At 35.6% G+C, this 27,192-nt stretch overlaps 1 protein-coding gene across 6 annotated transcripts in view; it reads left to right on the top strand.

Moving 5' to 3' along the window:
• LOC107669436 (kinesin-like protein KIF13B) overlaps nt 1-26,999 on the top strand; it is a 37,364-nt gene extending 10,365 nt beyond the window's left edge. Inside the window, exons 11-44 of one of the 6 annotated variants that reach the window (XM_016461651.1) lie at nt 998-1,110; nt 1,643-1,754; nt 2,096-2,308; nt 2,396-2,506; nt 4,282-4,416; nt 4,606-4,739; nt 6,058-6,144; nt 6,360-6,541; nt 7,863-8,070; nt 8,159-8,321; nt 9,433-9,579; nt 10,801-10,950; nt 11,023-11,142; nt 11,224-11,391; nt 11,497-11,654; nt 12,267-12,399; nt 12,510-12,656; nt 14,585-14,614; nt 15,143-15,242; nt 15,363-15,489; nt 15,661-15,716; nt 16,561-16,679; nt 16,767-16,943; nt 17,016-17,108; nt 17,687-17,836; nt 17,960-18,037; nt 18,127-18,180; nt 18,473-18,614; nt 19,694-19,827; nt 20,628-20,687; nt 21,047-21,193; nt 21,332-21,493; nt 21,602-23,135; nt 24,495-26,999. In XM_016461651.1, coding sequence (XP_016317137.1) covers nt 998-1,110; nt 1,643-1,754; nt 2,096-2,308; nt 2,396-2,506; nt 4,282-4,416; nt 4,606-4,739; nt 6,058-6,144; nt 6,360-6,541; nt 7,863-8,070; nt 8,159-8,321; nt 9,433-9,579; nt 10,801-10,950; nt 11,023-11,142; nt 11,224-11,391; nt 11,497-11,654; nt 12,267-12,399; nt 12,510-12,656; nt 14,585-14,614; nt 15,143-15,242; nt 15,363-15,489; nt 15,661-15,716; nt 16,561-16,679; nt 16,767-16,943; nt 17,016-17,108; nt 17,687-17,836; nt 17,960-18,037; nt 18,127-18,180; nt 18,473-18,614; nt 19,694-19,827; nt 20,628-20,687; nt 21,047-21,193; nt 21,332-21,493; nt 21,602-23,135; nt 24,495-24,727 — 5,877 coding nt within the window. In that variant the 3' untranslated portion in view covers nt 24,728-26,999. Of the gene's footprint in view, nt 1-997; nt 1,111-1,642; nt 1,755-2,095; nt 2,309-2,395; nt 2,507-4,281; nt 4,417-4,605; nt 4,740-6,057; nt 6,145-6,359; nt 6,542-7,862; nt 8,071-8,158; nt 8,322-9,432; nt 9,580-10,800; nt 10,951-11,022; nt 11,143-11,223; nt 11,392-11,496; nt 11,655-12,266; nt 12,400-12,509; nt 12,657-14,584; nt 14,615-15,142; nt 15,243-15,362; nt 15,490-15,660; nt 15,717-16,560; nt 16,680-16,766; nt 16,944-17,015; nt 17,109-17,686; nt 17,837-17,959; nt 18,038-18,126; nt 18,181-18,472; nt 18,615-19,693; nt 19,828-20,627; nt 20,688-21,046; nt 21,194-21,331; nt 23,136-24,494 lie in introns of all 6 variants that reach the window. The other 5 variants (XM_016461652.1, XM_016461647.1, XM_016461650.1 and 2 more) reach the window with 5 other exon arrangements.
• The last annotated feature ends 193 nt before the right edge of the window (nt 27,000-27,192 follow it).

The following is a 27,192-nucleotide window of genomic DNA, read 5'->3' as shown; positions in this document are numbered from 1 at the left end:
TTGCCCATTTGTCAGTAAGAATTTTTTACTCATTTAAAACACAATAAAATTTAATATGCTCCCTTATTCTTTTATATATTTGAATATGTACACGTCAGAATAAGCATGTTGTTTGAATTTTTACATAAATATTGTTACACTTAATGACAATGTAACATTATTTCAACCAAATTTTGACGTTTTATTCTCCAAAAACTTATTTGAAACCTTAAAAGTAGACACTTTACTTACATTTAATGTGCATTCTATGGACATAAAATCACTTTTGTAAATTTCTTTTGATGCGGACATCTTAATGTCTTTGACCCATATATATATATATATATATATATAATTTCAGTTGGTTGTCAGGGCAATATTTCTTATTTTCATACAGTTTATCTTGATGTACTAATATAACTAAAAGTGAAATAAAAATGAACTGAAACTATAAATAAAAAAATAGAAAAAATTACTAAAACTTTAACTAAATTTAAAATAAACAGAAAATATATAAATAAAACCCTAATTCAGAATAAAAACTATACCGTAATAGTATCTCAGTAAATAAACATACACTGCTTTAAAGTTAGCATGAAATCAAAATTTACTCTGTTTATTGCATGTTACTGGTCTTATTGTAAACAATTCATCCATGCATTTTTGTTTTTGTAAAAGATTTTTGACTTCAGTAATCTTGAATCGAAATCTGATAACTTGCTCTTCCTGTGATTATGTTCACATGATGTCTATGGCAGATGTAAGTCTGTGCTGCTGTGAAGCCAGTTACATTCAGATCTGCCTCCATTCCAGTATGCAGTGCTCATTTTCACAATCCAATTAGCAAATGATGATTAAAAAGTCCTGTCTTACCTTTGTTCCTCTTGTCATTTGGAAATGCATCACAATACAGAAGTAAATTCTGCTTCATGTTGACTTAATAGAAAAGGCAGGTCTGTTGACTGTATTGTTGTCATAGATTGAAATGTATTGTTTGTGCGGACGGGGTTGATTTCAGACGAGTGGAGAGAAGGTGAGTAAACTCAGTCTGGTGGATCTGGCCGGCAGTGAAAGAGCAGATAAAACTGGAGCTGGAGGAGAAAGACTCAAAGAAGGCAGCAACATTAACAGGTCACACACACACACACACACACACACACATACACACACACACATGTTTGTTTATACCATGTTGGGGATTTTTGACTTTGCTGTTCATCGGCTAATATTTGGCCATTTTGACCCTGTCTGATAGTGTGTCAGATTGTTTTTTTTTTGTTTAAGCATTTATTTAAATAAAATTTTCTTTATTTATTTTAACTATTTAATTACATGACTCTCTCTTTTTATTTATTAAAAATTTTAAATATTTGTGTTTACAAATAATTGTAATTCCTAATGCTTATTTGTGAATAAGCATTTATTTAAACTATTATTTATTTTAATTATTTATTGGAATAATTCATTGCTTTCTCAGTCATTTGTTTGTCTATATTTTTTTTTTCTAATAAATCTATTTTTATCAGTTATTTAATCATTTAATTTAATCAATGTATTTATTTTTTTAATTCTTTTATTTATTTATTAATTTACTTGGTTTCACACAAACACACCATCATTTGCACACATTCAGGTGTAGTCTTGTGAATGTTTTTGTGTTCAGGTCCCTCACCACTCTTGGACTGGTGATCTCGGCGTTGGCGGAGCAGGGTGCAGGAAAAAACAAGAGTAAATTTGTTCCTTACAGAGACTCAGTGCTCACATGGTTACTGAAGGTGACGACAAACTTTATTTTACTACTACAAACCTTTAAGAATTCAATCATTCGTTTTCAAGAAATAATGCAGCCCAAAATTAACATTTTGTTATTCATTTCCCACTCTCACGTTATTCAGTGCCTGTATGCTGTTACTTTATTTGCATAAAAAACTTTATGCAGCTTTTTAAAAATGCATAGAAACCCTCCATGTTGTCCATATTGCTGTCAAGATTCCAAAAACACCATAAAAAAAAAAAAAACATTTATATGAAATTCAAAAAATCTGTGGAAAGGATGCCATAGATTTGGCTTTGTTTCCTCAAAACTCTGAAATTTCCTCTTTTTTTTGCACATCAGGACAGTTTAGGAGGAAACAGTCGCACAGCTATGGTTGCAGCGGTGAGTCCAGCGGCCGACAACTACGACGAGACTCTGTCCACGCTACGGTACGCCGACCGGGCCAAAAGCATCGTTAATCACGCCGTGGTTAACGAAGATCCAAACGCCAGAATCATCAGAGAGCTGAGAGAAGAGGTGGAGAAACTCCGTAGCCAGCTGACCGAGGCTGAGGTACTGCACAAGAACACCTGTCTGCTGTGAGTGAGCTCAACGTTCACCTCTAGCACGCTCATCAGTGTGTTTTCTGTGTGTGTAAAGTCTATGAAAGCTCCTGAGCTCAAAGAGAGACTGGAGGAGTCCGAGAAGCTGATTCAGGAGATGACTGTGAGCTGGGAGGAGAAACTCAGGAAGACTGAGGAGATTGCACAGGTATTAAACACACACACACGTGCTTATATATGTGTGTGCCAGAATATATATATTTTTTTTAGTTGCATTTTTTGTGAATTGAGTAAATATGTAAGCATTTAAATCATTTTAATTAATTAATTTGAATTATTAATTAAAAATTAATTAATTACATGATTATTTGCCCCATTCACATTTATTTATTTATTTATATTTTTTATTTAATAATTTTTAGAATTATATTTTGATCCCTTCATATTTACATATTTTCATATAAGGTTCATTGATTTGATTAATTGCCTGATATTTGGCCATTTTTACACTGTCTACATTGGTAGATTGTGATTTGGGTCGATTATGTAAACCAAGCATTCATTGAAATTATTTTAAATTAAGTATTAATTTATTTTAATTATTTATTTAAATGGTTTAATGGCTTTTTGACCATTTTTATTAACTTTTAATAGATTTTTTTCTAATTAATTTTTGTCTTCTCTTATTATGAGTATATATGAGCACAACAAGGTTGATCCCCTCAAGTGTGTGTGTGTATTTTTAAACAATTCCAGAGAGAAAAGGCGAAAGGGAACTCGATTCGTTACTCGCGAGCTGTTCTCTATCCGCACAGCCGCACACACAGCGCACACACACGTTTCAGACGGCGCACGAACACTGAACTGAATCCTCTTCTGAATCCTCTGACTTAAAGGGACAGCGGCCTATAAATACTGCTGCTGTCATTAATTATCATCAAACAACAAAACAGCTGTGATAAAAATCTATATTTAATTTATACAGTGAACACTATGCGGTGTTATTTTCCCTAATTATTACATTTCTGTATTTGAATACTACCAACCTTATTTTATTTGTAACATATTCTGTTGTATTTATCTATGCTTGTAATTTGTATTTTTACTGGCTGTTCTCTTGTCTCTTTAATCATGTTTAAACTTTCTTAGTTAATCTAGTAGTATTTGCTGTGGTATCAAAGAAGTACTTCACTTTAAGTAATAAATGGAAAGCAAGTTAAATTGAAATATTTTTCTTTTCTTGCTGATCCGAAAAATGATCCGATCCGTGGGTCAAAAACCGTAATGTGATCCGAACCGTGAGATTTGTGATCCGTTGAACCACTAATAAATATATATATATAGTAGCATATATAGCAATAGTAGCATAATAACTAGTTGTCTCACATTTTTACCCTATTTTTCCATCAAAAAATATTTTGACATTTTCAGGCCCATTTTTTACTTTTTTATTTATTTGTTATTTTTTTGTATAGTTTGTTTAATTGTACATTAAAAAATGTTGTAGGATTTGCTTTTTGCTCAGAAATTGCTAGTAAATTTCACAAATAATTACAAAGTAACACATTGAAATAAATATGAAATTTTTAAGAAGATGTAAATAAAACAAAAATTTACAGATGTTTTACTGTAAATGTTGTAGGATTTGCTTTTTGCTCAGAAATTGCTAGTAAATTTCACAAATAATTACAAAGTAACACATTGAAATAAATATGAAATTTTTAAGATGTAAATAAAACAAAAATGTACAGATGTTTTACTGTAAATAAAACAAAAATGAGTGGAGAGCGTTTTACAAGAAAATACTGTTTCAGTGTGTAATTGTTGATCTGTTTTTTGTAATTGTCAGCATATCACCGCATGCGGGTTTTGTCAGGATCTTCTGCATTTAAAGAAATGATAAAACCCCTCAGGACAGTCAGCAAAACACACACAGAAGTGTGGATGGCATTCCTCTGAACTGAAGTATGTTTGCTTCTTCAGGAGCGACAGAAGCAGCTGGAAAGTTTGGGAATTTCTCTGCAGTCGTCTGGGATCAGAGTCATTGATGATAAATGCTTCCTGGTCAACCTGAACGCAGACCCCGCTCTCAACGAGCTGCTCGTCTATTACTTAAAGGTACAGACACAGATTAATACAGATCAGTGTTACGGTCTCCGCTTGAATATTTTATATAAAACTATTCATATGCATGCATGTTGATTGACTATCAGCTGTAATATTTGTTCATTTGAAAGTGCCATGTTTTGGTGAAGTTTGGTGTGGATGAGGTGTTGTATTTTCATTGACGTGTGTGTTTATGTGCAGGAACACATAACTCGTGTGGGTTCTGCAGACTCTCAGGACATTCAGTTGTGTGGTTTGGCAATTCAATCAGAGCATTGTGTTATAGACATCAAACTAGAGACGGGAATCACGCTCACCCCGAAGAGAAACGCTCGGTAATCTCACACACAAACACACACACACACACAGATTCAGGCAAGCGGAGTATTACACGCAAAACAGTGTGAAATTTACACAAAACTGTCTAAAATAGTAAATGATTTCTAAAAGGATTACTAAAACTTTAAAATAAACATGAATTGAAAATAAATCAAATATAAAATATGTATTTTGCTTATTTCTGAAATTATTTCATCTAGTTGCCAAGGCAACATTTTCATTTAGTTTAACTTGAAATAACTATTAAAATATCTCAAACTAAAACTGAAATAAAAATGTATAAAAACTGTGTAGATATTTTTACATTTTTCTTTTTTTAATATGTTCTTAAATTATATTTGTAATTTATTTATAAACTAATGAAAATGACAAAAGCATGCAACAAAATTACAAAAACCTTAACTAAATGAAATAATAAAAATAAAAACTAAATTTTAAATTCAAAAAAATTCTAAATGTTAATAAAAACTATAATAGTGTCTCAATGATACTAAAGTAACACTCAATGTAAATTATGCTGAAATTAAATGATTTATTTATTTGCACTAATAGTGCACTATGTATGTGCACTAGTAACAAAATGTATTTGCACTGTGTTGCACTAATAGTGCGCTATTTGCATTATATACTCAGTTTATGTGCACTATTTGCACTATTGACCCAGTTTATATGCACTGTTTGCACTAATAATGCACTATTTATTTGCACTAATTAGTTATTTACACTAATAGCGCACTATGCACTCAGTTTGTTTTGCACTTTTTGCACTGTTAACCCAGTTTATATTCACTATTTGCGCGAACAGTGCATTATTTATGTGCACTAATTAATCAGTTATCTGCACTAATGGTGCACCATTTATGTGCAAAACCATTAGTGCACATAAATAACCAGTACATAACAATTGAAAGAAAATGTGATTTAATGGTATTTATTTATCCATTCATATTTATGTTTATATATTCATTATATTATATTTTTATATATGTGTGTATATATATATATTTAAAATAAACAAATTTTATAATTATTTTAAAGTAATTGTATTGTAAATAAATTGTAAATTGCTAATCTAATAATCAAATACAACAATTAAAGTATATAATATTTAGAATAAACTATATATTGCATATACAGTAGACAGTTATATTAACTGCTATATACAAATCCTGTTATATAAAGCTTAAACCCAAAATGTTGATGTCCGGCTTTACATACTCGTAACTATGTATTAGTCTGTCTCTATAGCTAGTGATAGTATGTAAGAATATGTGTGTATGTGATGATTCGTATAGTGTCTGTCTCTGTGTGCAGCACATGTGTGAACGGCGCTGTGGTCTCGTCTCCCGTCCAGCTGCATCATGGGGATCGAATCCTCTGGGGAAACAACCACTTCTTCAGGTCAGTGAGACACATTTACACTCGGGTGCTGGGTTTATTTGTGTTTCATCGATTTGATGTCCATTAAAATGGATTTGTTTAGTTAGATTAAAATCTTAAAGACACCATTTAATGTGTCCTCTTCTTAAACGACCCCTGAAAAAAGTGTCAAATTGACCCAAAGCCGTGTGTGTGTGAGTGCGTACTGACTGTACTATTCTCTTTGTGTTTCTCAGGATCAGCGTGTCGAACGCGTATCGTGTTGGTGTTGAGGATGAGGAGGGGTGTACGACGAAGGCCGGTCTTCCTGAGCATCTGGATGTGGATGTAGACCGTCTCAGTCACGCCTCCAGTGACAACAGCTTCAGTTTTGAGTCCGCACAGACGGAAGTCATGATGAAAGCGCTGGGAAACAACGGTAAGAGGCACGGCACACAACAGACAACCTGTTACTGTCAATATAACCCCTTTTAAAGGGTGATTCTGGGCTGCTTTAAGTGTTACAAACTAATAAAAAAACACTTTGAGATCCAAGTGAAATTGAATGGTGCTACATTTAAATTGAATGGCAGTTGTACCAGTATTCTTCTGTAATGTTATAGTTGCATTACATTTTTAATCACCATACCTATTTTTGAGAGCATGTGTAAACAAAAATAATTAGTAATATTTGTCATATATAATAAAAAATATATTCCTTTTTGTCTTGTTGTAATAAATAACATTACATATAGTTTTTCTGGCTTCTAAATGGATATAACAAAAATTAGAATTTTTTTCTTTTATTCTTTTTTTTAATTTAATCTAGAAAGACTTTTTAGAGAGCATGTGTAAACAAAAATATCCATTAATATATTTCTTTAATTGAATAACATCACATGTACCTTAAAATGTTTATCAAAGATTTTAGATTTTTTTTTTAATTTACATTTTTTGTAAACAAAACATTTAATATTTCTCATATATCATGATTTTTTTTTTTTTTTCATTAAAATGAATAACATCACATAAAATGTGAATTCAGGCTTTTAAACAGATTTAACAAAAATGAGAAATTATTTATGGCATATTTTTTTCCCCTTCTTTATTCTAGTATTTTTTTTAAATGTATTGTAGAAAGACTTTTTTAGAGGGCCCATGAAAACAAAAATATCCACTAATATTTCTCATCTGTCATGGAATTTTTTTTTTTGTTTCCCCAGCATTTAAATATATTTAACACTCAACACTTCCATCTTTATCGATATATGTGTTTGTGTATGTTATGTAATTTGTATTAATTTCTAAAATAAAAGTAATCAAATTATATTTAAAAAAATAATATTTTCCATCTTTTTATATGGACAGTTTTTCCATGATATTTTGACACTAAAAGCTTTATTAGATAAATAAATAAAACATATTTAAAGTATTTTAATTAAATGTGTCTTCATCTGCATTTTGACCAACTTATTTTTTTAGTATGCAACTCTTTCATGCAAAGCATGCACATGGTTCAGGAGATATTATTTTACTGCACAAGAAGAGAAAGTATAAAAAAAAACTAAATAGATAAATAAAAATAAAAACCAAAACAACAAAAGCAATATATAAAGAACAACAGCGCTGGATGGGATCTTAATACACAAAGGAAGACAAAGCATTAACCAGCCAGTCTATTTGAAATCAGATATAGTTCAGAAAAGGATATGCTTATTCTGACCATTTTGTTTTTAATGAGTGAAATGTGTGTGTCTCAGAGCCGCTGCAGTCGGTGCTTCACTCTCTGGAGCGCAGGCATGAGGAGGAGAAGCGCTCGGCTCTGGAGCGACAGCGGCTGATGTACGAGCAGGAGCTGCAGCAGCTGCGCAGAAGTCTGTCGACAGAGCTGCAGACGCAGGGCTCTCACCCGCAGCAGCAGCGCCTGGTCTCCTCTCAGAGCCCACTGCGCCAGTGGAGTGACGAGAGGTGAGAGCCCAGCACAAACTTGCACTCAGTGTGTTTTGAGTTGTGTGTGTGTGTGTGTGTACTAAATATCAGGTTTCTGTGCTTTCAGGGAAGTTTTGATGAATCGAAGTCTGCGTAAGCTCAAAGATCAGATCGTGAAGGCCAATCTGCTGGTTCAGGAGGCTGGATTCATCGCTGAAGAGCTCAACAAGAAAACCGAATATAAAGTCACACTGCAGATCCCGGCTGCTAACCTCAACGCCAACCGCAAGGTCAGGAGAGACACTCTGTGTGTGTGTGTGTGTGTGTGTGCGCGCGTGCGTGTGCGTGCGTGCGTGTGCATGTGCGTGTTATTGATTGTTGACGTATTTGTCCGGTTATATTTTTAACATTAATGTTGTAGATGTGTGGTGTCATATTTGTGAACCGTTCAAAACGAATGGTTCATTTAAATGGTTCAGTCAACAAGCAAGGCTTCGTAAATCGTTCTTAGGAAACTGAACTGGATGACATGTTTGTCACAGTCTGTATAACTTACTCGAAAACCTAGCGATATTTGATTAAATGTTCAATAAAATATTCATTAAATTGGCATACTATTCATCATGGTTCACATAGTCATGGAAGATCTGGAAAAATCAGGGATAATATATAAACTACTGTTCAAAAGAACTTTTTGAAAGAAATTAATACTTGTATTCAGCAAGGATGCATTAAATTGATCAAAAGTGACAGTGAAGACATTTATAATGTTACAAAAATTGTATTTAAAATAAATGCTGTTCTTCTGAATTTTAGATTCATCAAAGAATCCTGAAAAAAATCTCACGTTTTTCACAAAAATACTTGGAAGGACAACTATTTTCAACATTGATGATAATCAGAAATGTTTCTTGAGCAGTAAATCAGCATATTAGAATGATTTCTGAAGATCATGCGACACTGAAGACTGGAGTCATGATGCTGAAAATTCAGCTTTGATCACAGAAATAAATTACTTTTTACTATATATTCAAATAGAAAACAGTTATTTAAAATTGTAATAATATTTCACAATATTACTGTTTTTACTGTATTTTTTTAGACAAATTATTGCAGCCTTGGTGAGCAGAAGAAACTTAAAAAAAAATCGTACCAACCCCAAACATTAAACAATAGTCTGTTTTTTATTATCATTTATTCTAAAATGTATTTCATCAGCCAGAAATTGTTCTTTGTGAGTTTAGTCTCTATAAACATGAGCAGTCAGAGAAATTCAGACATTGAAAGTGGCTCAGAGGAAGTGATTTGAGCATTACAGTATATACTAATAGAGGAGCTTGTTGAAATGTGGGTTAGGGTGAAAATGCCGCTTTAATAAAAACGGATGTTTTCTGACCGCAGCGGGACACGGTTCTGAGCGAGCCGGCGGTGGAGGTGAGGAGGAAGGGCAAAGGGAAGCAGATCTGGTCCGTGGAGAAGATGGAGAACCGGCTGCTGGACATGAGAGAGCTGTACCAGGAGTGGAAAGACTATGACGAGGACGATCCTGTATGTCAAATCACATGACAACTTCCTACATTATCAGAATTACCATAGTACACATTACTGTGTTTTTACTCTAGCAATATTAACTGCTGTGTGACAATGCTATTTTGGAGCTATTAATGTAGCATGTATTATTATTGTTGTTATTATGTAATTTTAATATTATTTGTTTTTATTATTTAATATTGTCATTATTTTTAATATTAGATTATTTAATACATTTTTTTACCTTCATTATTTTATTTTTCATTATTTTTAATTACAAATGTATCTCTCAATTAATGTGAGGCTATAAAAACTGAAAGTATCAATTATATTATAAAATGATTATATTTAGGAAAAAATATAGAAGTCTCTTAATTAATATGAGGCTTTAAGTATAAATTTTATTATAAAAAAATATATATTTAAGTACAAATATATAAGTCTCTCAGTTTATATGAGGCTGTAAGTATGCATTTTATTATATAGAAATTATATTTAAATACAAATATTTAAGTCTCTCAATTGAGGGTATGAAAGCTGAAAGTATACATTTTATTATAAAAGAAATTGTAAAATCAACTATGCAATGTAACTCATAACATTGCTAAAATAACTATATATATATATATAATTTCCCATCCATTTTGGTTAATGTTATGTTGTGTTTTAATGGAGATAACAATCTAAACATTAAATATGTAAATAATGGTAGTTTTAAAATTATTTGAATTTTAAAACAATCAAAATAAAACACTAAAATGAAATATATGGTGGTGAAATGTTCATGTCCGTATGTTCTGGCTTGCGACTAGTGTTTTGTCTGAAAAACTATAAATAAATAAATAAAATTAAAACTCTAAAATATTTTAGAAAATAAAAATGTAAATATAAAATAGATTTTAAAGTAATTTTAATTTGAAAACAAATATTTTATTAATATACAACAATAAATATATACATAAAATATTTATATTTTTACCTGCATGTCATGTGACATCAGAGAACTGTGAAAGTGTAAATGTGTAGTTAAATTATTAAAATATTTACTTAAATTCTCAAGGGGATTTACTTCAAGTAAATATTTTAGGCCAAAGATTTGGCTGACAAAAAAGTTTGGGAATCCCTTAAAGGAAACGTAATGTACAATTAGTCAATATTTCTTTACTTTTTTTCCCCCATGACCATCATAAATGAAGTATGCTTAAAGGTGTTCATCTCATCCTCGTTGTCTGTGCTCAGGCCATGCGTTCATACTTCAAGCGTGCCGATCCGTTCTTCGACGAGCAGGAGAATCACAGTCTGATCGGTGTAGCAAATGTCTTTCTGTCCTGTCTGCTGTATGACATCAAGCTGCAGTACGCAGTGCCTATCATCAGCCAGAAGGGGGAGGTGTGCGCACATAGATTGATTAGAATTAAATAGTTTATTAAAGAGTGCAAGGCACTGATTGTCGTTTTTCAGGTGGCAGGTCGTCTTCACGTAGAAGTCGAGCGTCTGAGTGGAGAACTGGAAGAGCGTGAGACGGGGGTCTCTGAGAGCAGTCCAGACGGCGAGATGCAAGAACACAAACTCATCTGCATGGTCAGATAAAACAGGACGTCTCCGAACAAACATGCAATATTTATGAACTGTAGTTGAGTGATTTTTTATTATTATTTCCAGCTCAAGGTGTTGCAGGCGACTGGATTGCCTCAGCACCTCTCAAACTTCGTTTTCTGTCAGTATCATTTCTGGGAGCAGCAGGAGCCCGTGTTTATCGCCCCGGAAGTGGGTCTGACGGCCCCCAGCAGCAGAGAGCCGCAGAGTCTGGTGGTGTTTGACAACTGCAAGGTGAAAACACCTTCCATTGCATTTGCACTGGCTGTTTCTCTCCTTGTTTTTCCTTCCATGTTACAGACCCTGTCGGTCATCACACGTCTCTTTCTGCATCTGTAGACTCTAGAAGTGGCCGTGACTGAAGACTTTCTGGAGTTTCTGATGGACGGCGCCGTGGCTGTCGAGGTTTATGGTCACAAACAGGCGAATCCGCGCAGGAATCTGGCTCTCTGGGACCTGGGGGTGATTCAGGCAAAGACTCGCTCTCTCAGAGAGAGGTACACCAGCATTTATTAGACTGTCCTTAAACACAGATGATTGGGATGCATAATTAATAGTTATACTTGTATATAATATGCTATACTTCACTAATAAGCTAATAAGTAAAAAAAATTGGAGTGGAGGTCACACCTCCAGGAGATCAGTGAGCCAATGGTAACTTAAACTTTCGGAGGACAAGTTTACGACTCCTTGTCTTCGAACATGGTGTTTTGCATATGTAACTGGATTGGGCATTGATGCAAAACTATTAAAGATCCTTACAGCACTGATATGTTGCATAGGTATCAGCAAAAATCATCAAAATATGAATTCATAGATACCAAACATGGTATAGGTGAGGCTACATTAACTAGTGGTTCTATCTTGAAACATGCGTAAAACAGTATACAATACAATACACAAGAATAGCAATGACCTGAGGATATGCATGCTCGTTCATAGAAAGTTTTGGCTATGAATTAATGAAAGAAGTCCTTTCCTATGGCAGAAAGGAAAGCGTTTGGTTGACAAAACAGTTTGGGTTTAGGAATACTCCAACTAGGGTGCCAGGACTTGTTGGTTGTTATTCGGGTTTAACTCAAGCTTTTTTCTGTGTTGTGTGCGTGCAGGTGGAGTGAAGTGACCCGCAGTCTGGAGCTCTGGGTTCAGATCCTGGAGCTGAATGATGCTGGAGAGTTTGTGCCGGTGGAGGTTCAGCCAGCTAAGGATGTCTGCACAGGAGGAATCTTTCAGCTTAAACAGGTCTGTGTGGACATTAATGATAGTAAAACTTGATTTTGACAAATTTTCTTCTGTAGAAGATCTGATTTTACCGATGCAGTTCCTGACTTGATTCTGTGTCTGTGTGACAGGGTCAGTCCAGGCGTGTTCAGGTGGAGGTGCGTTCGGTCCAGGACTCCGGCACCATGCCTCTAATCACTGAGTCTGCGCTCAACATCTCCATCGGCAATGTGGAGGTCCATCAGACTCGATCTGGCAAAAGCACAGAGACCCAGAGGGTGAAAAACTCATCTTTACCTTGTTTTGATTTTTTAATTATTAACAGTTTTAAACAATTTCATGCAGAAATGTTGATTCAAATGTTGGCTAACTTTAAGAAAATGTAGAACTAACTCAAACACTAAAATCACAGGTAACCCCAAAAAACATTGAATGCATTAAACTAAAATGACTTTTATACATTTTTTTTAGAATTTAAAATGGAGTGACACTAAGTGACCCTACGATAAATCTGATTTTATAATTTAATAGTTTAATATTTAATATGGTAAAGATCTGTTCTATACAACCAGATGTACACTAAAATCACAGGTAACCTCAAAAACATTGAATGCATTAAACTAAAATGACTTTTATACATTTTATTTTTTGAATTTAAAATGGAGTGACACTATGTGACCCTACGATAAATCTGATTTTATGATTTAATAGTTTAATATTTAATATGGTAACGAAAATGATCTGTTCTGTACAACCAGATGTACACTAAAATCACAGGTAACCTCAAAAACATTGAATGCATTAAGTAGGGGGGGTTATGTACTAGTAGACATGATTAACCGGTAGAGATTTGTCAGCCGGTAGAGATTATGGATAATCGCCTCGGTTACATGCTCACATGACGTTGCTGTGCTATGTGGTTGCGAAAACTTCGTTTGCATGTGTTTTTAAGCATTGCGGTTTAAAAACAAGTGATTTTAAGCCATTGAAACGCAATCAGCAGAGAAAGAGAACTCGTTCGCTATATGCGCGCTATCAGAGAGACAGATGATGCTCATAGAGCACAGGAGTATTTTGCCACTTTATAAGCCTTTAACGGTTAAATACACACACTTGTAAGTGTCAGAATGCCCGTATTTGCAAGTATCCTCGTAAACACAGTAATTTAGGTCTAAAGTGAAAGCAAACAGCTGAGAAAGAAAACACGTGTAACAGTATATTGGATCCGGGCAGCTCTTAAAGCAACAGCAGTGTCTGACCTTCATGTTAAACAAACAACAAAAGAGAGAAAATCTCTCACTGCTCTTGACTAAATCACTTTTGTTACTTTAATAAGAAGAAATATATATTTAATTTACACAGTGAAGAATATGCAGTGTTTTTATTCATTTGATTACTTTATACAATGTATGTAGCATTTCTTATTTATTTGTTCTACTGTAGTTTTTTTCATTGTTCTGTTTTTAATCGCTGACTGTTTACATGTCTTCAGTGAGCTTGAGTTTATTTATTTTTTTAATTTAGGCTTGTATTAGTTTTTGTGATATTGACACTGGTGACAAAAATTATGAAATTTCTATGGTATCAAAAATTTTGATAAAGACCTTATTTAAAGCAAAAATAACTATATTGTGATGTATATCGTTACCATGAAATAAAATGACTCGTATCGTGATATAAGATTTTGGTCATATCACCCACCCCTAGCATTAAGCTAGAATGACTTCTATAGCTTTTAAATTCAAAATGAAGTGATAGTAAGTGACCCTACAATAAGTCTTATTTTATAATTTAACCTAATAGTTTAATATTTAAAATGTAACCCAACTGATCAGTTCTACATATTAATTTCACTGGATTTACTCAAAAGATTTCACTGTGTGTGGATTTTAATGCATGCATCCTCTGTGTGAATGAGGGAATGTCTGTACAGGAGAGAAAGCGTGGAAAGTCCTTATATGGAGATGTTTGGGTGTATCTTATGCTAATTATTAACTGCTGGCACATGCTTCTATATTTAGAATAATGGATTGATCAACATCAGAATGAGGGTAAAATGTACATGTTTGAACGCCTGCTGATTGCACACATGACAACACTTGTACACAATAGTAGTGAATGAGACTGGTGAGTGTGTTTATTGGTGAGAATTGGTGTTAGCAGACACACAGGTCTTAACTCCAAAGTTTTCTTGTTATTTCTGAAGGTGGGAGATAAAGATGTGGACAGTTATCAGGTAATGACTTTTCAGCCTTTTTAAATATGTAAACAATGTTTATGATATGTCTATAGTTGTCACTATCATTCATCAGGGCGGGACAAGTTGCTGAATATTGAGTAGACATTGAGATATAAAAATGTAAATGTGGATGGTCATATGTTAATTAACCCATTCTGAATGATTGTATTTATATACACTATTGTTCATTATGCATTAATTTAATTAAAAGTGACAGTAAAGACAAGTATAATGTTATTTATAGAAAGATTTCGATTTCAAATAAATGCTGTTTTTTTTTTTGTTTGTTTTTTTTTTACTTTCTGTGCATCAAAGAATTGCCAGCATTAAAGAAACAGCTACACAAACTTGTTTTATCTGTTCTGATTTTTTATAGACAAGCTCCTCATGGTTATTACTTAAATAAATGCTTTTTTTTTTTTTTTTGTTTTTTTTTTTACTTTCTGTGCATCAAAGAATCTTGGAAAAAATGTATCATGGTTTCTACAAAAATATGAAAGAGCTTCTGCATGTTTGTACCTGTAGGAGGTTGATCTGGAGAAACTGAGGGCCCGGTGGCTCACGGCTCTGACTGAACGACAGGAATATCTGGACCAACGTCTCCAGAAACTCGTCAGCAAGCAAGGTAAGATGAGATTTAGATGAACTGCATTATGGGCTGATGAAAAAATCAAATGTGTTTTTCAGTGGAATAGACTGACATTGGTGAAAGTGAGAAAAGTGTTTGACGTAATGGCACATACAGATAAGTCAGAAGAGGATGTGGAGAGCGAGTCGCAGCTGCTGGAGTGTCGTCTGACGCTGACAGAGGAGAGAAACGCTGTGCTGGTGCCCTCTGCTGGCAGTGGTATCCCAGGAGCCCCGGCGGAGTGGTATGTGACGATATATGTCGTTCCTCTCAAACAATCATAGAACTAGCCTTATCTAACCATAACCAACTCCTAAATCCCACAATCTGTTTGTTTTTGTCCTCTTTGGTTAATTCAGTTTAGTGAATTCTTCACATGAACCTTATTTTCACTGTCTGGCTCCTGTTCCTGCAGGGTTCCTGTGCCAGGAATGGAGACCCACATCCCAGTCATCTTCCTGGACCTCAGCGGTAAATATTTACCGTGTTCCAAATCCTGGTGCGCTGCCTTGATGTTTACTTCCTACATAGGCAGCTGCCTACTAAGGGAGCATCATAACTGAAATAGACCTCATGAGTGAATGATTTGGAACATGAACAGAAATATCACTTAAAATTGTCAATTTTAATTAAATTTAACTGTCTTTATTGCCAATAAAAAAAAGCTAATAATAAATGCAAATTTAAAACATTTTAAAATAAAAACAATCAAAATAAAACACCTAAATAATATGTTTAAATGCATGTTATGCAGAGTTATTTTAGTATTTTATAGTATTTAATTTTTATTAATATAAATTGACTTTTATTTTTGTCTTTTTACTTGTCTTTTTTATTTAAGTTTTCATAATTTTATTATGTGCTTTTTGGCATTTTCAGTTAGAAATTTTATTTCAGTTAGTTGCTAAGGAAACATTTCTAATTTTAGTTTATTTTGTTTTTCATGTATTTGTATTTTATTTTATTTCATCTTTATTAAGATGAAGCTGATTTATTGATAACACAATCTAATATACAGTATATAAAATACATACATAAAATAAAAACAATCCAAATAAAACAGCTTTTTTTTTTTTTTTTTTTTAAAGAAATATTTGTGTTGCTAAATTATTGAAATATTAACTTCAAAACAACTTTTTTTTTTTTTTTTTTTTAAAGAAATATTTGTGTTGCTAAATTATTGAAATATTAACTTCAAATTTTAGTGGGAATAAATATCTTACATTTGGTTAAGCTGACAAAAAAAATTTGGGGGGGGAATCCCTGTCGTATGACTTATTTCTGATCAACATTTCTCTCTTCTGTCTGTCTACAGCTGATGATTTCCATGATCATCTGTCCGCTCCTCTAGCTGGAGGTCTGGATGCTGCACTCGACAGAGAAGATAAAGATGATTTCATGGACTTACAGATAGTCAAACACTATGACAATGAGGTGAGGAGACAGTATTTTGCTATCGGTAAAAAAAGATAACTGCACCAGGTTATTCCACATTACATGAAGTTGTCTCTCTTCCCACAGGTGAAGGCAGAGGCATCATGGGACTGCACCGTTCATGACAGCCCTGAGCTGAATCGAGTGACGGGGCCAGATCAGAGGATTTACCTCAGCATCCGCACCATCGTTCTGCTCAGTCATCCCGCACAAATGCAGCTGGTGCTACGCAAGCGCATCTGCGTGAACCTCACCGGACGACAGGTGTGACTGATGAAGTTACTTTTGTGTTTTTTTTATTGAGTGGTCTTTTATTGATCGGATCTCTTCCTGCAGGGTTTTGCTCAAAGTCTGCTGAGGAGAATGTCTCACCGCAGCTCAGTTCACAGCTGTGGAGTCACATTTGAGATCGTCTCAAATATCCCAGGGGTACATGAAGAGCAACATGATCTATTCTTGTTTAGGCATGCAGTTCTTGAGTTGCAAATGAGTTGCAATGTGAATTTGGATACTATACACTAGTGTTCAGAAGTTTGGGGTTTGAAAGAAGTCTCTTATGCACACCAGGACTGCATTTATTTGATAAAAAATGTGATAAAAAAGAGTAATATTGTGAAATATTATTACAATTTAAAATAATTGCTTTCTATTTGAATATATCTTAAAATGTAATTTATTCCTGTGATGCAAAGCTGAATTTTCAGCATCATTACTCCAGTCTTCAGCATCACATGATCCTTCAGAAATCATTCTAATATGCTACACAAGAAACATTTCTGATTATTACCAATGTTGGTTCTTTGATGAGTAGAACGTTCAAAAACAACAATTGTTTGAAATAGAAATCTTTTGTAACATTATAAATGTCTTTACTGTCACTTTAGATAAATCAAATGCATCCTTGCTGAATAAAAGTACTGATTTACCTAAATTTTGAATGGCACTGTACATACAGTAAGTCTATGAGAAGCAGGTAACAGAAACCGGTGTGTGCATTTGTTTGACAGGACATTCAGAGATTTGAGGACAGAGAGATGCTCGCCCGACTGGCTGCCAGCACCGACAACCCAGGAGCGGAAAGTGAAGCTGCCATCGAGAAATACCTGCAGAGTGTGTTAGCGGTGGACAACATCCTCACGCTGGACCGTCTCAGACAGGTCTGACATACTTCATGATCTCCTGTATCTACTTTATATATGCCAAATAATAAGAATATAAATGCTTTGTTTTTTGCTATATACACGTACATGTGTCATCTTTGTATTTTTTTGTGAATTCAGGAGGTTTCTGTGAGGGAACATCTGACAGATAAAGGAAAGATTCCCAAACGCTGCCTCAGTTCACCCAATGTACACCGGGTAAGACATGAACAACATCTCTGAGAAAAAATCATCTAAATCAGCTTAAAATTAAACCAGAAATGAAATATAAGCTGTTTATTTTTCAGCTCTCTGGCAGTAGGAAAGATCTGTCCAGCAGCCAAGACTCAGAAGACAATAAAGTAAGAAAAAGCACCTTAAATAGTGGCATAGCAGTTCAGATTTCCAATAGTTTGGTTTGTGTGACAGTTCAGTACATACTTAGTATGCCACTGTTTTGGGAAACTACTAATAGCAAGCAGTGATTTATTACTGTGATACAATCCTTCACTCAGTAACATTCAGGATACCTGAATTTGTACAGTATTTGCGTCTTTGTTTCATTTTCAGGTTCATTTTATTACTTATTTACTGTCCATCCAGATGTTCAGCTTGTTTACTGATGGTTTATGTCCGTGCTTTGACATTCTGTAGAGTGGTTGGGACAGTCGGCAGGAGATTTCTATGCTAACATCAGCCACAAAGAGTCCATCTCACTCAGCGTCAGTACAAAATCAAAACTCGGAGCCAGGTAACTGTCCTCATCCTCTCCTGCTGTCCACGTTTCCCTTCACAGGTGAGCCAGAGCTTGCATTACCTGTTTGACTTTACTCTAGAGTTTGGCTGTCTTACATGCCAACAGCAACAAACCAGCAAAAACAGCAAGAACACCTTTGCAACCATACAGAACACATGATCAAGCACTTGGAACAACTTCGCAACACCTTAGCAACCATACAGAACAATATAGCAACATGATAAAAGCACACAGAACAATTTAGCAACATCTTAGCAACCATACAGAACACTATAGCAACATGTTAAAAGCACTGATAACAACTTAGCAACACCTTAGCAACCATACAGAACACTCATTATAGCAACATGATAAAAATACTCAAAACACCTTAGCAACACCCTCGCAACCATACAGAACACTATAGCAACATGATTAAAGCACACAAAACATCTTAGCAACACCTTAGCAACCATCCAGAATACCATAGCAACATAACAGCATTGAGAACAATGCCCTAGAAACCACTCATCATGCCATAGCAACTGCATACAAATATGATAGTCTCTCTGAATACCTTAGCAACACCCTAGCAACCACTCATAATACCACAGCAACTGCTTACAACATAAAAACACTTAGAACACCTTTGCAACACCCCAGCAACCACTCATAATACCACTGAAATTGAAAAGTAACATAATTAAAATACTCAGAACACCTTAGCAACACCCTAGCAACCAGCCTAAGCTCTCTAGCACCTTGTCAGCAAGCGGCACTTTACTTCAGATAACTTCAGATAAGTTGTTGAAAGTTGTTACTGACGACTAGTACATGTACAAGTGCATTAACCAGCACTGCATGGCGCTTATTAAAGGTTTGTGTTTGCAGCAGTTGTTTGGTGCATGTCATCAAAATGCTATTAAGTAAAACGGTTCAGTAAAAAGGGTTTGCGCTTCATTTGGCCACTGTGCTTTAACTGAAGGTGCTGATCTGCTTATGTAGTTCTGTTTTTGCTTTATTCATGCTTTGCACATTTTTTTTTACTCACGTGGCTTCTCTGCTCATTTCTCCTCTGCTTTTCTTCTGTCCTTCCATCTTTCTCTCTTCTGCTGCTCCTCAAACCCGTGTTTCTGCAGGTCTCTCAGGATTTGCTGCATCTTATTTCTCCCCAGTGAAAGCTCTAGTGTCTCCAGTACCCAAGATGTTCAAGACTCTGTTATCCAAGAAAGAGGAGAAGAAAGAGACGCCTCCTCCTGCTGTCTTTGAGCAGGTAGCAACACCTGCTTTGGCTCTTAGTTTATGAAACATTTCTAGATTTAGAAGCTGTGATTACCATACAATGTCCTGAAAAAATGTTAATTTATACATTTTGAGTTCAGGGTTGTTTCATTTGTATTTAAATGATGTTGCTTTTTATAAGTAATAATAATCAAAAATTAAATATAGAATTACTAAACCAGTAAAATAACATTCATCAAGTTGTATTGCAAAATGCAAAAAACCAGGTATTCCTGGTAAAACACTTGATAATATTTTTCCCCTTTATACTCACGTGGCTTCTCTGCTCATTTCTCCTCTGCTTTTCTTCTGTCCTTCCATCTTTCTCTCTTCTGCTGCTCCTCAAACCCGTGTTTCTGCAGGTCTCTCAGGATTTGCTGCATCTTATTTCTCCCCAGTGAAAGCTCTAGTGTCTCCAGTACCCAAGATGTTCAAGACTCTGTTATCCAAGAAAGAGGAGAAGAAAGAGACGCCTCCTCCTGCTGTCTTTGAGCAGGTAGCAACACCTGCTTTGGCTCTTAGTTTATGAAACATTTCTAGATTTAGAAGCTGTGATTACCATACAATGTCCTGAAAAAATGTTAATTTATACATTTTGAGTTCAGGGTTGTTTCATTTGTATTTAAATGATGTTGCTTTTTATAAGTAATAATAATCAAAAATTAAATATAGAATTACTAAACCAGTAAAATAACATTCATCAAGTTGTATTGCAAAATGCGGTATTTTTGGTTTTACCAGGTATTCCTGGTAAAACACTTGATAATATTTTTCCCCTTTAATTTCACCTAGAATGTGCCACGTATTATTGTGCAGTCTGCCAGTCTTGAAGACATCAACAGCTATGAACTGGTAAGTCTGTTCAGTTAGAACCTGAAAAATAAAATTTATATTTGTTTGGTATGATAATTGTTTGTTTTTTTTTAATAGTAATAATAATTGTATATTTATATAAAACAATTTGTTTAAACTTGTGTAGCTGAAAACATTTTGGATGCATTTTATGGTAGCAATTTATTTTACAGTACTGTTTCACGTGTACGTACTATGTACTTACTATAGCAATTACAATAACTGGGTAATAACTAGGAACTAACCCTTAACCTACCCCTTAACCTTTCTTTAACCCATGTGGTTATCTTATACTACCCAGAATGGTACTGTAAAATACACGTACAGTAAAATAAAGTGAAACCCATTTTATTTTGAAGACTCCACAGGGTCCATCAAAAGAAACTGCTCAAGACAGCCAATCAGAATCTGCTTCCTTTGTGCCCATATTTCCATTTATTCCTGATAAAGTAGAGACCACTGAAGCATCCACCATATCCTCAGAAACCACGTCTGACATCCAGATAGTAAGTCTACATGTATTCTAGGCAGCTCCTTATTAGTATGGTGAGCAGTATCTGGTGATGTGGTAAAGTGGGAAACTTAAAAGTTGCTTTTATTACTGCGTATATTATTAATTAGCTTGATCTCTATGATCTCCTCAGAGCCATGCTATGGAAACTCCAATTTCTGAGAATATTGAGGAGATTCTACGTCCTCAAGAAGTTGAAGTTCCACCTCTTTCTGTTCCTCCAGTGGTTGAGGAAGTTCTACCTTCTAATCTTTCTCCAGAGGTTGAGGTTCCACCTCCTAATTTTCCTTCAGAGGCTGACAAGGTTCTACCTCCATCTGTTCCTCCAGTAGCTGAGGAAGTTCCAGCTCCTAATCTTTCTTCAGAAATTGAGGAGGTTCTACCTTCATCTGTTTCTCCAGAGGCTGAGGAGGTTCTACCTCCATCTGTTCCTCCAGTAGTTGAGGAAGTTTCAGCTCCTAATCTTTCTTCAGAGGTTGAGGAGGTTCTACCTTCATCTGTTTCTCCAGAGGCTGAGGAGGTTCTACCTCCATCTGTTCCTCCAGTAGTTGAGGAAGTTTCAGCTCCTAATCTTTCTTCAGAGGTTGAGGAGGTTCTACCTTCATCTGTTTCTCCAGAGGCTGAGGAGGTTCTACCTCCATCTGTTCCTCCAGTAGTTGAGGAAGTTTCAGCTCCTAATCTTTCTTCAGAGGTTGAGGAGGTTCTACCTTCATCTGTTTCTCCAGAGGCTGAGGAGGTTCTACCTCCATCTGTTCCTCCAGTAGTTGAGGAAGTTTCAGCTCCTAATCTTTCTTCAGAGGTTGAGGAGGTTCTACCTTCATCTGTTTCTCCAGAGGCTGAGGAGGTTCTACCTCCATCTGTTCCTCCAGTAGTTGAGGAAGTTTCAGCTCCTAATCTTTCTTCAGAGGTTGAGGAGGTTCTACCTTCATCTGTTTCTCCAGAGGCTGAGGAAGTTCTGTCTCCATCTGTTTCTGCAGAGGTCAGAGAGGTTCTGCCTCTTTCTGTTTCTCAAGGACTCAAAGAGTCTCTAGCTCCTACTGTTCCATCAGAGATTAAGGAGGTTTCACCTCCTGCTCCTGTAGAGGTAGAAGACCCCAAGCAAAGTCCAGTTGGTGATTCAACAAACAGCTCCATCAGCGATGTCTCAAGTGGATACATCTCCACAAGTGTCTCCATAATGACTCTCTCCGAGTGTGTGGTCTCGAATGTTGATCCTCCTCTCCTCAACAGCACAGAGGCCAAAATAGACTCTACTTCCAAAAAGACTGAACCAAAAACAGAGTTTGTGCCAATAAGCAACACGTCCCGGGAGCATCAGTCAAAACTTGAACCAGCTGACCTAGAACTTGGAGAACGGGCACCTACAGAATCCCAGACATCAGAAGAACATGGTCAAGTGTCTCCTCTAGATGCGTCTCCTCAAAAAATCCTCAGTGTTTCTGATTCCTTACCTCAAGAAACCTCTGAAGCCAGCGTCTCTTCATCTTGTTCAGCCGCATCAGTACCATCTACGCCATTAGCACCACCAGTTGCCTCAAAAGCATCTGATCCATCAGTACCGGTGAAGACAGCTAAGCCATCAGCGCCTGCCCAGCAATCAAGACCTGAACAAAACGTCAAACCCACTCCTCCCACCTCCAACCCTTTCCAAATCCACAGAGTCAAGACCTCCGGCCTAAAGTCTTTCAAAGGGATCCTGCCTGAAGAAGAGGAAGAGGGTAAAACTAAACACAATAACTTTTCATCTGCACTGAGCGAGTCTCAAGAAAGACTGGAGATCCTTTCTGATTCAGAGGAAAGCCTTGAGACTCCCGACTGGCTGAAGGAGGGGGAATACGTCACTGTGGGCACCAATAAAACTGGAACAGTCCGTTACGTTGGACCAACTGACTTTGCAAAGGGCGTTTGGGTTGGAGTGGAACTTGATGTTCCAGCAGGTTGGTAATGCTCTTTAACTTCAGTAGATCAATATGTCAATAGAGTCTGCAACACTACCGGCATGCATATCCGATTCCAGTCATTGGAAAGGACTTGCAACCCCTTGACCAGTGTTTCCTGGACAATGGATTTGCAAATATTGTTTGTAAGGAGCATTTGCATGCATAACTTGAGTAGATCTAGAGAATAGTGTGTACAATACCACCTCCTTGCAGTACTTGCCAGGGCTGCGTTTTCCAAAAGCATCATTGGTGCCAATAGCTGCGTTTCTATTACAGATGTGCGCAAAACTTTTGCGATATTTTCTAAATGTCGATGTTATGCAACTAAAACATACTTTTTCCCTCTCATGATAAGTCATGGCGACGGATGTTGGTAGGTTTACATATATCGCAGCCACCACACTAGCCATTATTTTTAATCAAAGGAGATGTAAGCGTCTATCTTTAGAGAAGCAGCGCGGAGAGCCATTTCTGGGACGTTTCTGAAATGTGCCGTGGCGTGGCTGGTATAAACACAAGCATTGAGTAGAGTGGCCACAATAAGCTCCAGTGGCCGTGTCGGAGCCGTAATGCGCGGCAGATGTGTGCAGTGTAAATAAGGGGTTATCCAAGCATTAATGGCAAGGAAAGCTCCTTATACTTGAGAGCGGCCACGTATGAAGTTCTTGGAGGTTAATAGTATATTAAAGAATGATCATATGATTTTAACATATGCCAGGTGACCTGTAAATGCGAAAAAAAACTGTTTACAGTTTTATGAAATATTCCTTTTTCAAATTGCCGGAAAAACCACCTCATGTGAGCGTAAAAACTTTTTTGCGATATATGCAAGTTTTTGTGAAATTTACATGTTTCCATTGGACGTATTTTCAATTCGCAATTTCAATTTGCGCATTCTGAAGGGTAATGGAAACGCAGCTAATGGCTTCTACAATCTGCTTAGGCTTGTGATGCTTTTGGGAAATGCAGCTCTGGTCCCAGGTATTACGTGTTGTGGACTTGAAATTTCGTATGATTCAAAATGGTGCTCACTAGCGCCTTTTTACAAAATTTATGCTTGCATAGACTTCACAGCGGTCCACTAACCGACTGTTCTAGTTATTAGAAATTAAGTCTAATCGTATGATCAATGGACTATTGATTTGCAATGGTTCGTATTCATTTCTAGATAAAAACGATGGTTTGGACTTGTGGTTGTGTATGAATCAAAATGCGAAATTTACACTTGCATAAACTTCACTAACCAACTGTTCCAATTATTAGAAATGATGTCTAATTGCATGATCATTGGACCATTAATTAGCAAATGTTCTTCTCTTGTATGCACCAAATAATTATACTTTTCTTCATGTCCAGGTAAAAACGATGGTTCGGTCGGCGGTCGCCATTACTTCCACTGCAACCCTGGTTACGGTGTTCTTGTGAGACCAAATCGAGTTGTAAAAGCGACGGGTACCGCTAAACGGTTGAGGCAGAAACGCAATCAGAACCTCTCGGGATCTAGTCCCAACCTGGCAGCCCTTACAGCGATGGCCAAAGGAGAAGCTGGAGCACGCAAGGGTGAAAACAGGAAGTCTTGGGTTAGCTGAGGAAAATGCATCATTGTTGATGGACGTGTACGGAGGACAGTATTGGTATGGCACTGAAACACTACACTGATACTTGCAGGGATGTAACTGCCACCTGATTTACGCATGTCTACACTACATAGTGCCTAGTGTTCGAAAAGCCCATGTTAGAGGTGTATTTTCAGCCTCGGTAAGCAGTATTTTTGGTATTATTATTATTTTTTTTATGTTTTTAATATCATAAAGTGCCCCGCTTATCTGAACCCAATGTCAGGGAGTATGTCCATGTGGTTGTTCCCTAGAAAAATCAGGACACTGATGGATTCATTTCATGATTTTATATACAGTAGGAAGGCTAGATGGGATTTACTTGTGGAGATAAAAAGCTCCAGACAGTTTTATTCATAAATGATTGTTTTTAGTGTTATTATGGGGAGTTGGTTCTGTATTTTCTCTTGGTTTGGTACCTTTGAATTATTGTTTTTCTTCTTCTTGAACAGAGTAATTTATGATCAAATTGTTATTTATTTTGCACATCAAAGTAATGACAAAAAATTATGTTGAAGATTTTATATTGCAATGGTGAGAGTAATAAACTTTATTATTTTATTATCTTGCCTTTAAACATCTGCATGAAATCGTAGAAGATCTTATATTCCATCTTCAAACTCTTTAAAACGCAGTAATGGAAGAATAAAATCACACGGCTGATCATCAATATACCTTTATTTTCCAGAAGATAAAGTACTAAAATAAACACAAGTTTTAAAAAAAGTCATTTTAAACAAAGAAACTGTACAAAAAGTTCATATATACTATAGTATACTTACAGAACAGTCTACTGTCCAAAAAAGGCACTAAATTCTTAAATGGGAGATACAGATGATTCACAACAGAATGCTTTGAAATCATAGACTTATTTGATTCAAACAATCTTTAAATTCATAGTTACTGTCTTCTGTTTATTTATACAGTTGCTTTTATAGGCCTATAGATTTTTTTGTTTATAGACATATGAAAACTAAATGGAAAGCACCCCATTTAAACCAGCGGGGTTAGCGTTCGTTGCTCTGGATTAAAACACTTGAGGCAACAGAACGAGTCATTCGTAGTATCTGTATGTCACTGTGAGATCATGTAAATGTCAATACTTGACGTCATACTGCAGTTTGGCACATTCTGTCATGTGTACAAAGAGGCTCTAGTGACACAGACGTGGACAAGTCGTTTCCTTAGTTTGAAATACAACTGTAAAAGCACATTTGAACATTACAGCATTAGAAAACGACCTGTAACAAACTTATATTACAAAAAAATGTGGCAAATAAAGTAGTGTTTCTTGAGTGAAGGGGGTGCATGATCTGAATCAGACACGCTTCAGGAGACTGCTCTGAACATAAAAACGGTGTAAAACAATCAAATAAAAAAAGAATCTTGAATTATTATTAAGCAAAAATTGTCATTTTATAAATATCAATTGTACACAGGAAGAATCGAGGAAGGATACATAAAAATAAAAAAAACTAGGCTTCATTCATGACATGGACAGAAGCAGTTTCTGTTAGCTGTTTGTAAAACCATTCTTATGTCATTAGTCGCTTTATGCAAGTGTTGCATTGAGTTTGTGATCATTTATGTAAGAACGGCTCTACGAATGAGTCGTTCTGCTCGTTTCAATGAATGAAGCCCAGCGAGTAAATAGTTATTTTAGAACCTTTTTGAATAAAATAAGCTACAATTTGGAATCAAGCTTATGTTAGATGAGAGTTAGACTCTCAGAGCTGTGTGGCAGCAGAACAAACATTTATCAGTCAGTCTCTCGTGAACGATTAACACTGTGGAATTCTGATGTCATTTCACAATATTAATAAAAGTTCTTGGGAGTTCGCACATGTTATAATTCTGACTGCTGTCAACTTGAGCCAGTATTTCACATTGACGTATTTCGTTCTAAACATCATGAGAGCAGATGCTTCGGTCTTTGCGTGAAATCTTTGCACGTAAATAAAAACGTAAAAGCTAAATAAATACAAACATAAGAATAGCGCTTTAATGCATATTGACTTTGGGTAATGCTGGACACTTAACGGTTTAAAATTAAGAAAGCTAGCGGTCTGCCCACTGAAGTCTCTCTTTGCAGGTTCATTTAGAGTCCAGGAGACTTGCGCTTTGGCGGTTATGTAACCATATCTTTCAAGTTTCACTACAATTAATTTCACCCCTCCCCCTGCCCCTTTTGAACATAATTCAAATCAAAGTACAATGTAATGCAATTGGATGAATCTAAAAAAAATATATATAAATATCCTGGTTTAATGTCTCCCGCAAACCAAAAGGAAAGTAATAAGAAATTATATTTTGCATTTTGAAGATATTTTTCATGGCATCATGCCAATTACGCACATTTTCCCTCAAAAAAAAAAAAAAAAAAGTTTACCTTTTTTAATTATTATTTTTCAAGTCAGCATACGGTATGCCAAATGCTT

The sequence above is a fragment of the Sinocyclocheilus anshuiensis genome, unplaced genomic scaffold (genome assembly GCF_001515605.1).
Source record: "Sinocyclocheilus anshuiensis isolate Anshui unplaced genomic scaffold, SAMN03320099.WGS_v1.1 scaffold96, whole genome shotgun sequence".
Taxonomy (NCBI): Eukaryota; Metazoa; Chordata; class Actinopteri; order Cypriniformes; family Cyprinidae; genus Sinocyclocheilus; species Sinocyclocheilus anshuiensis.
The sequence above is the reverse complement of the archived record's forward strand: the minus strand, read 5'-3'. Positions and strand labels throughout refer to the sequence as shown.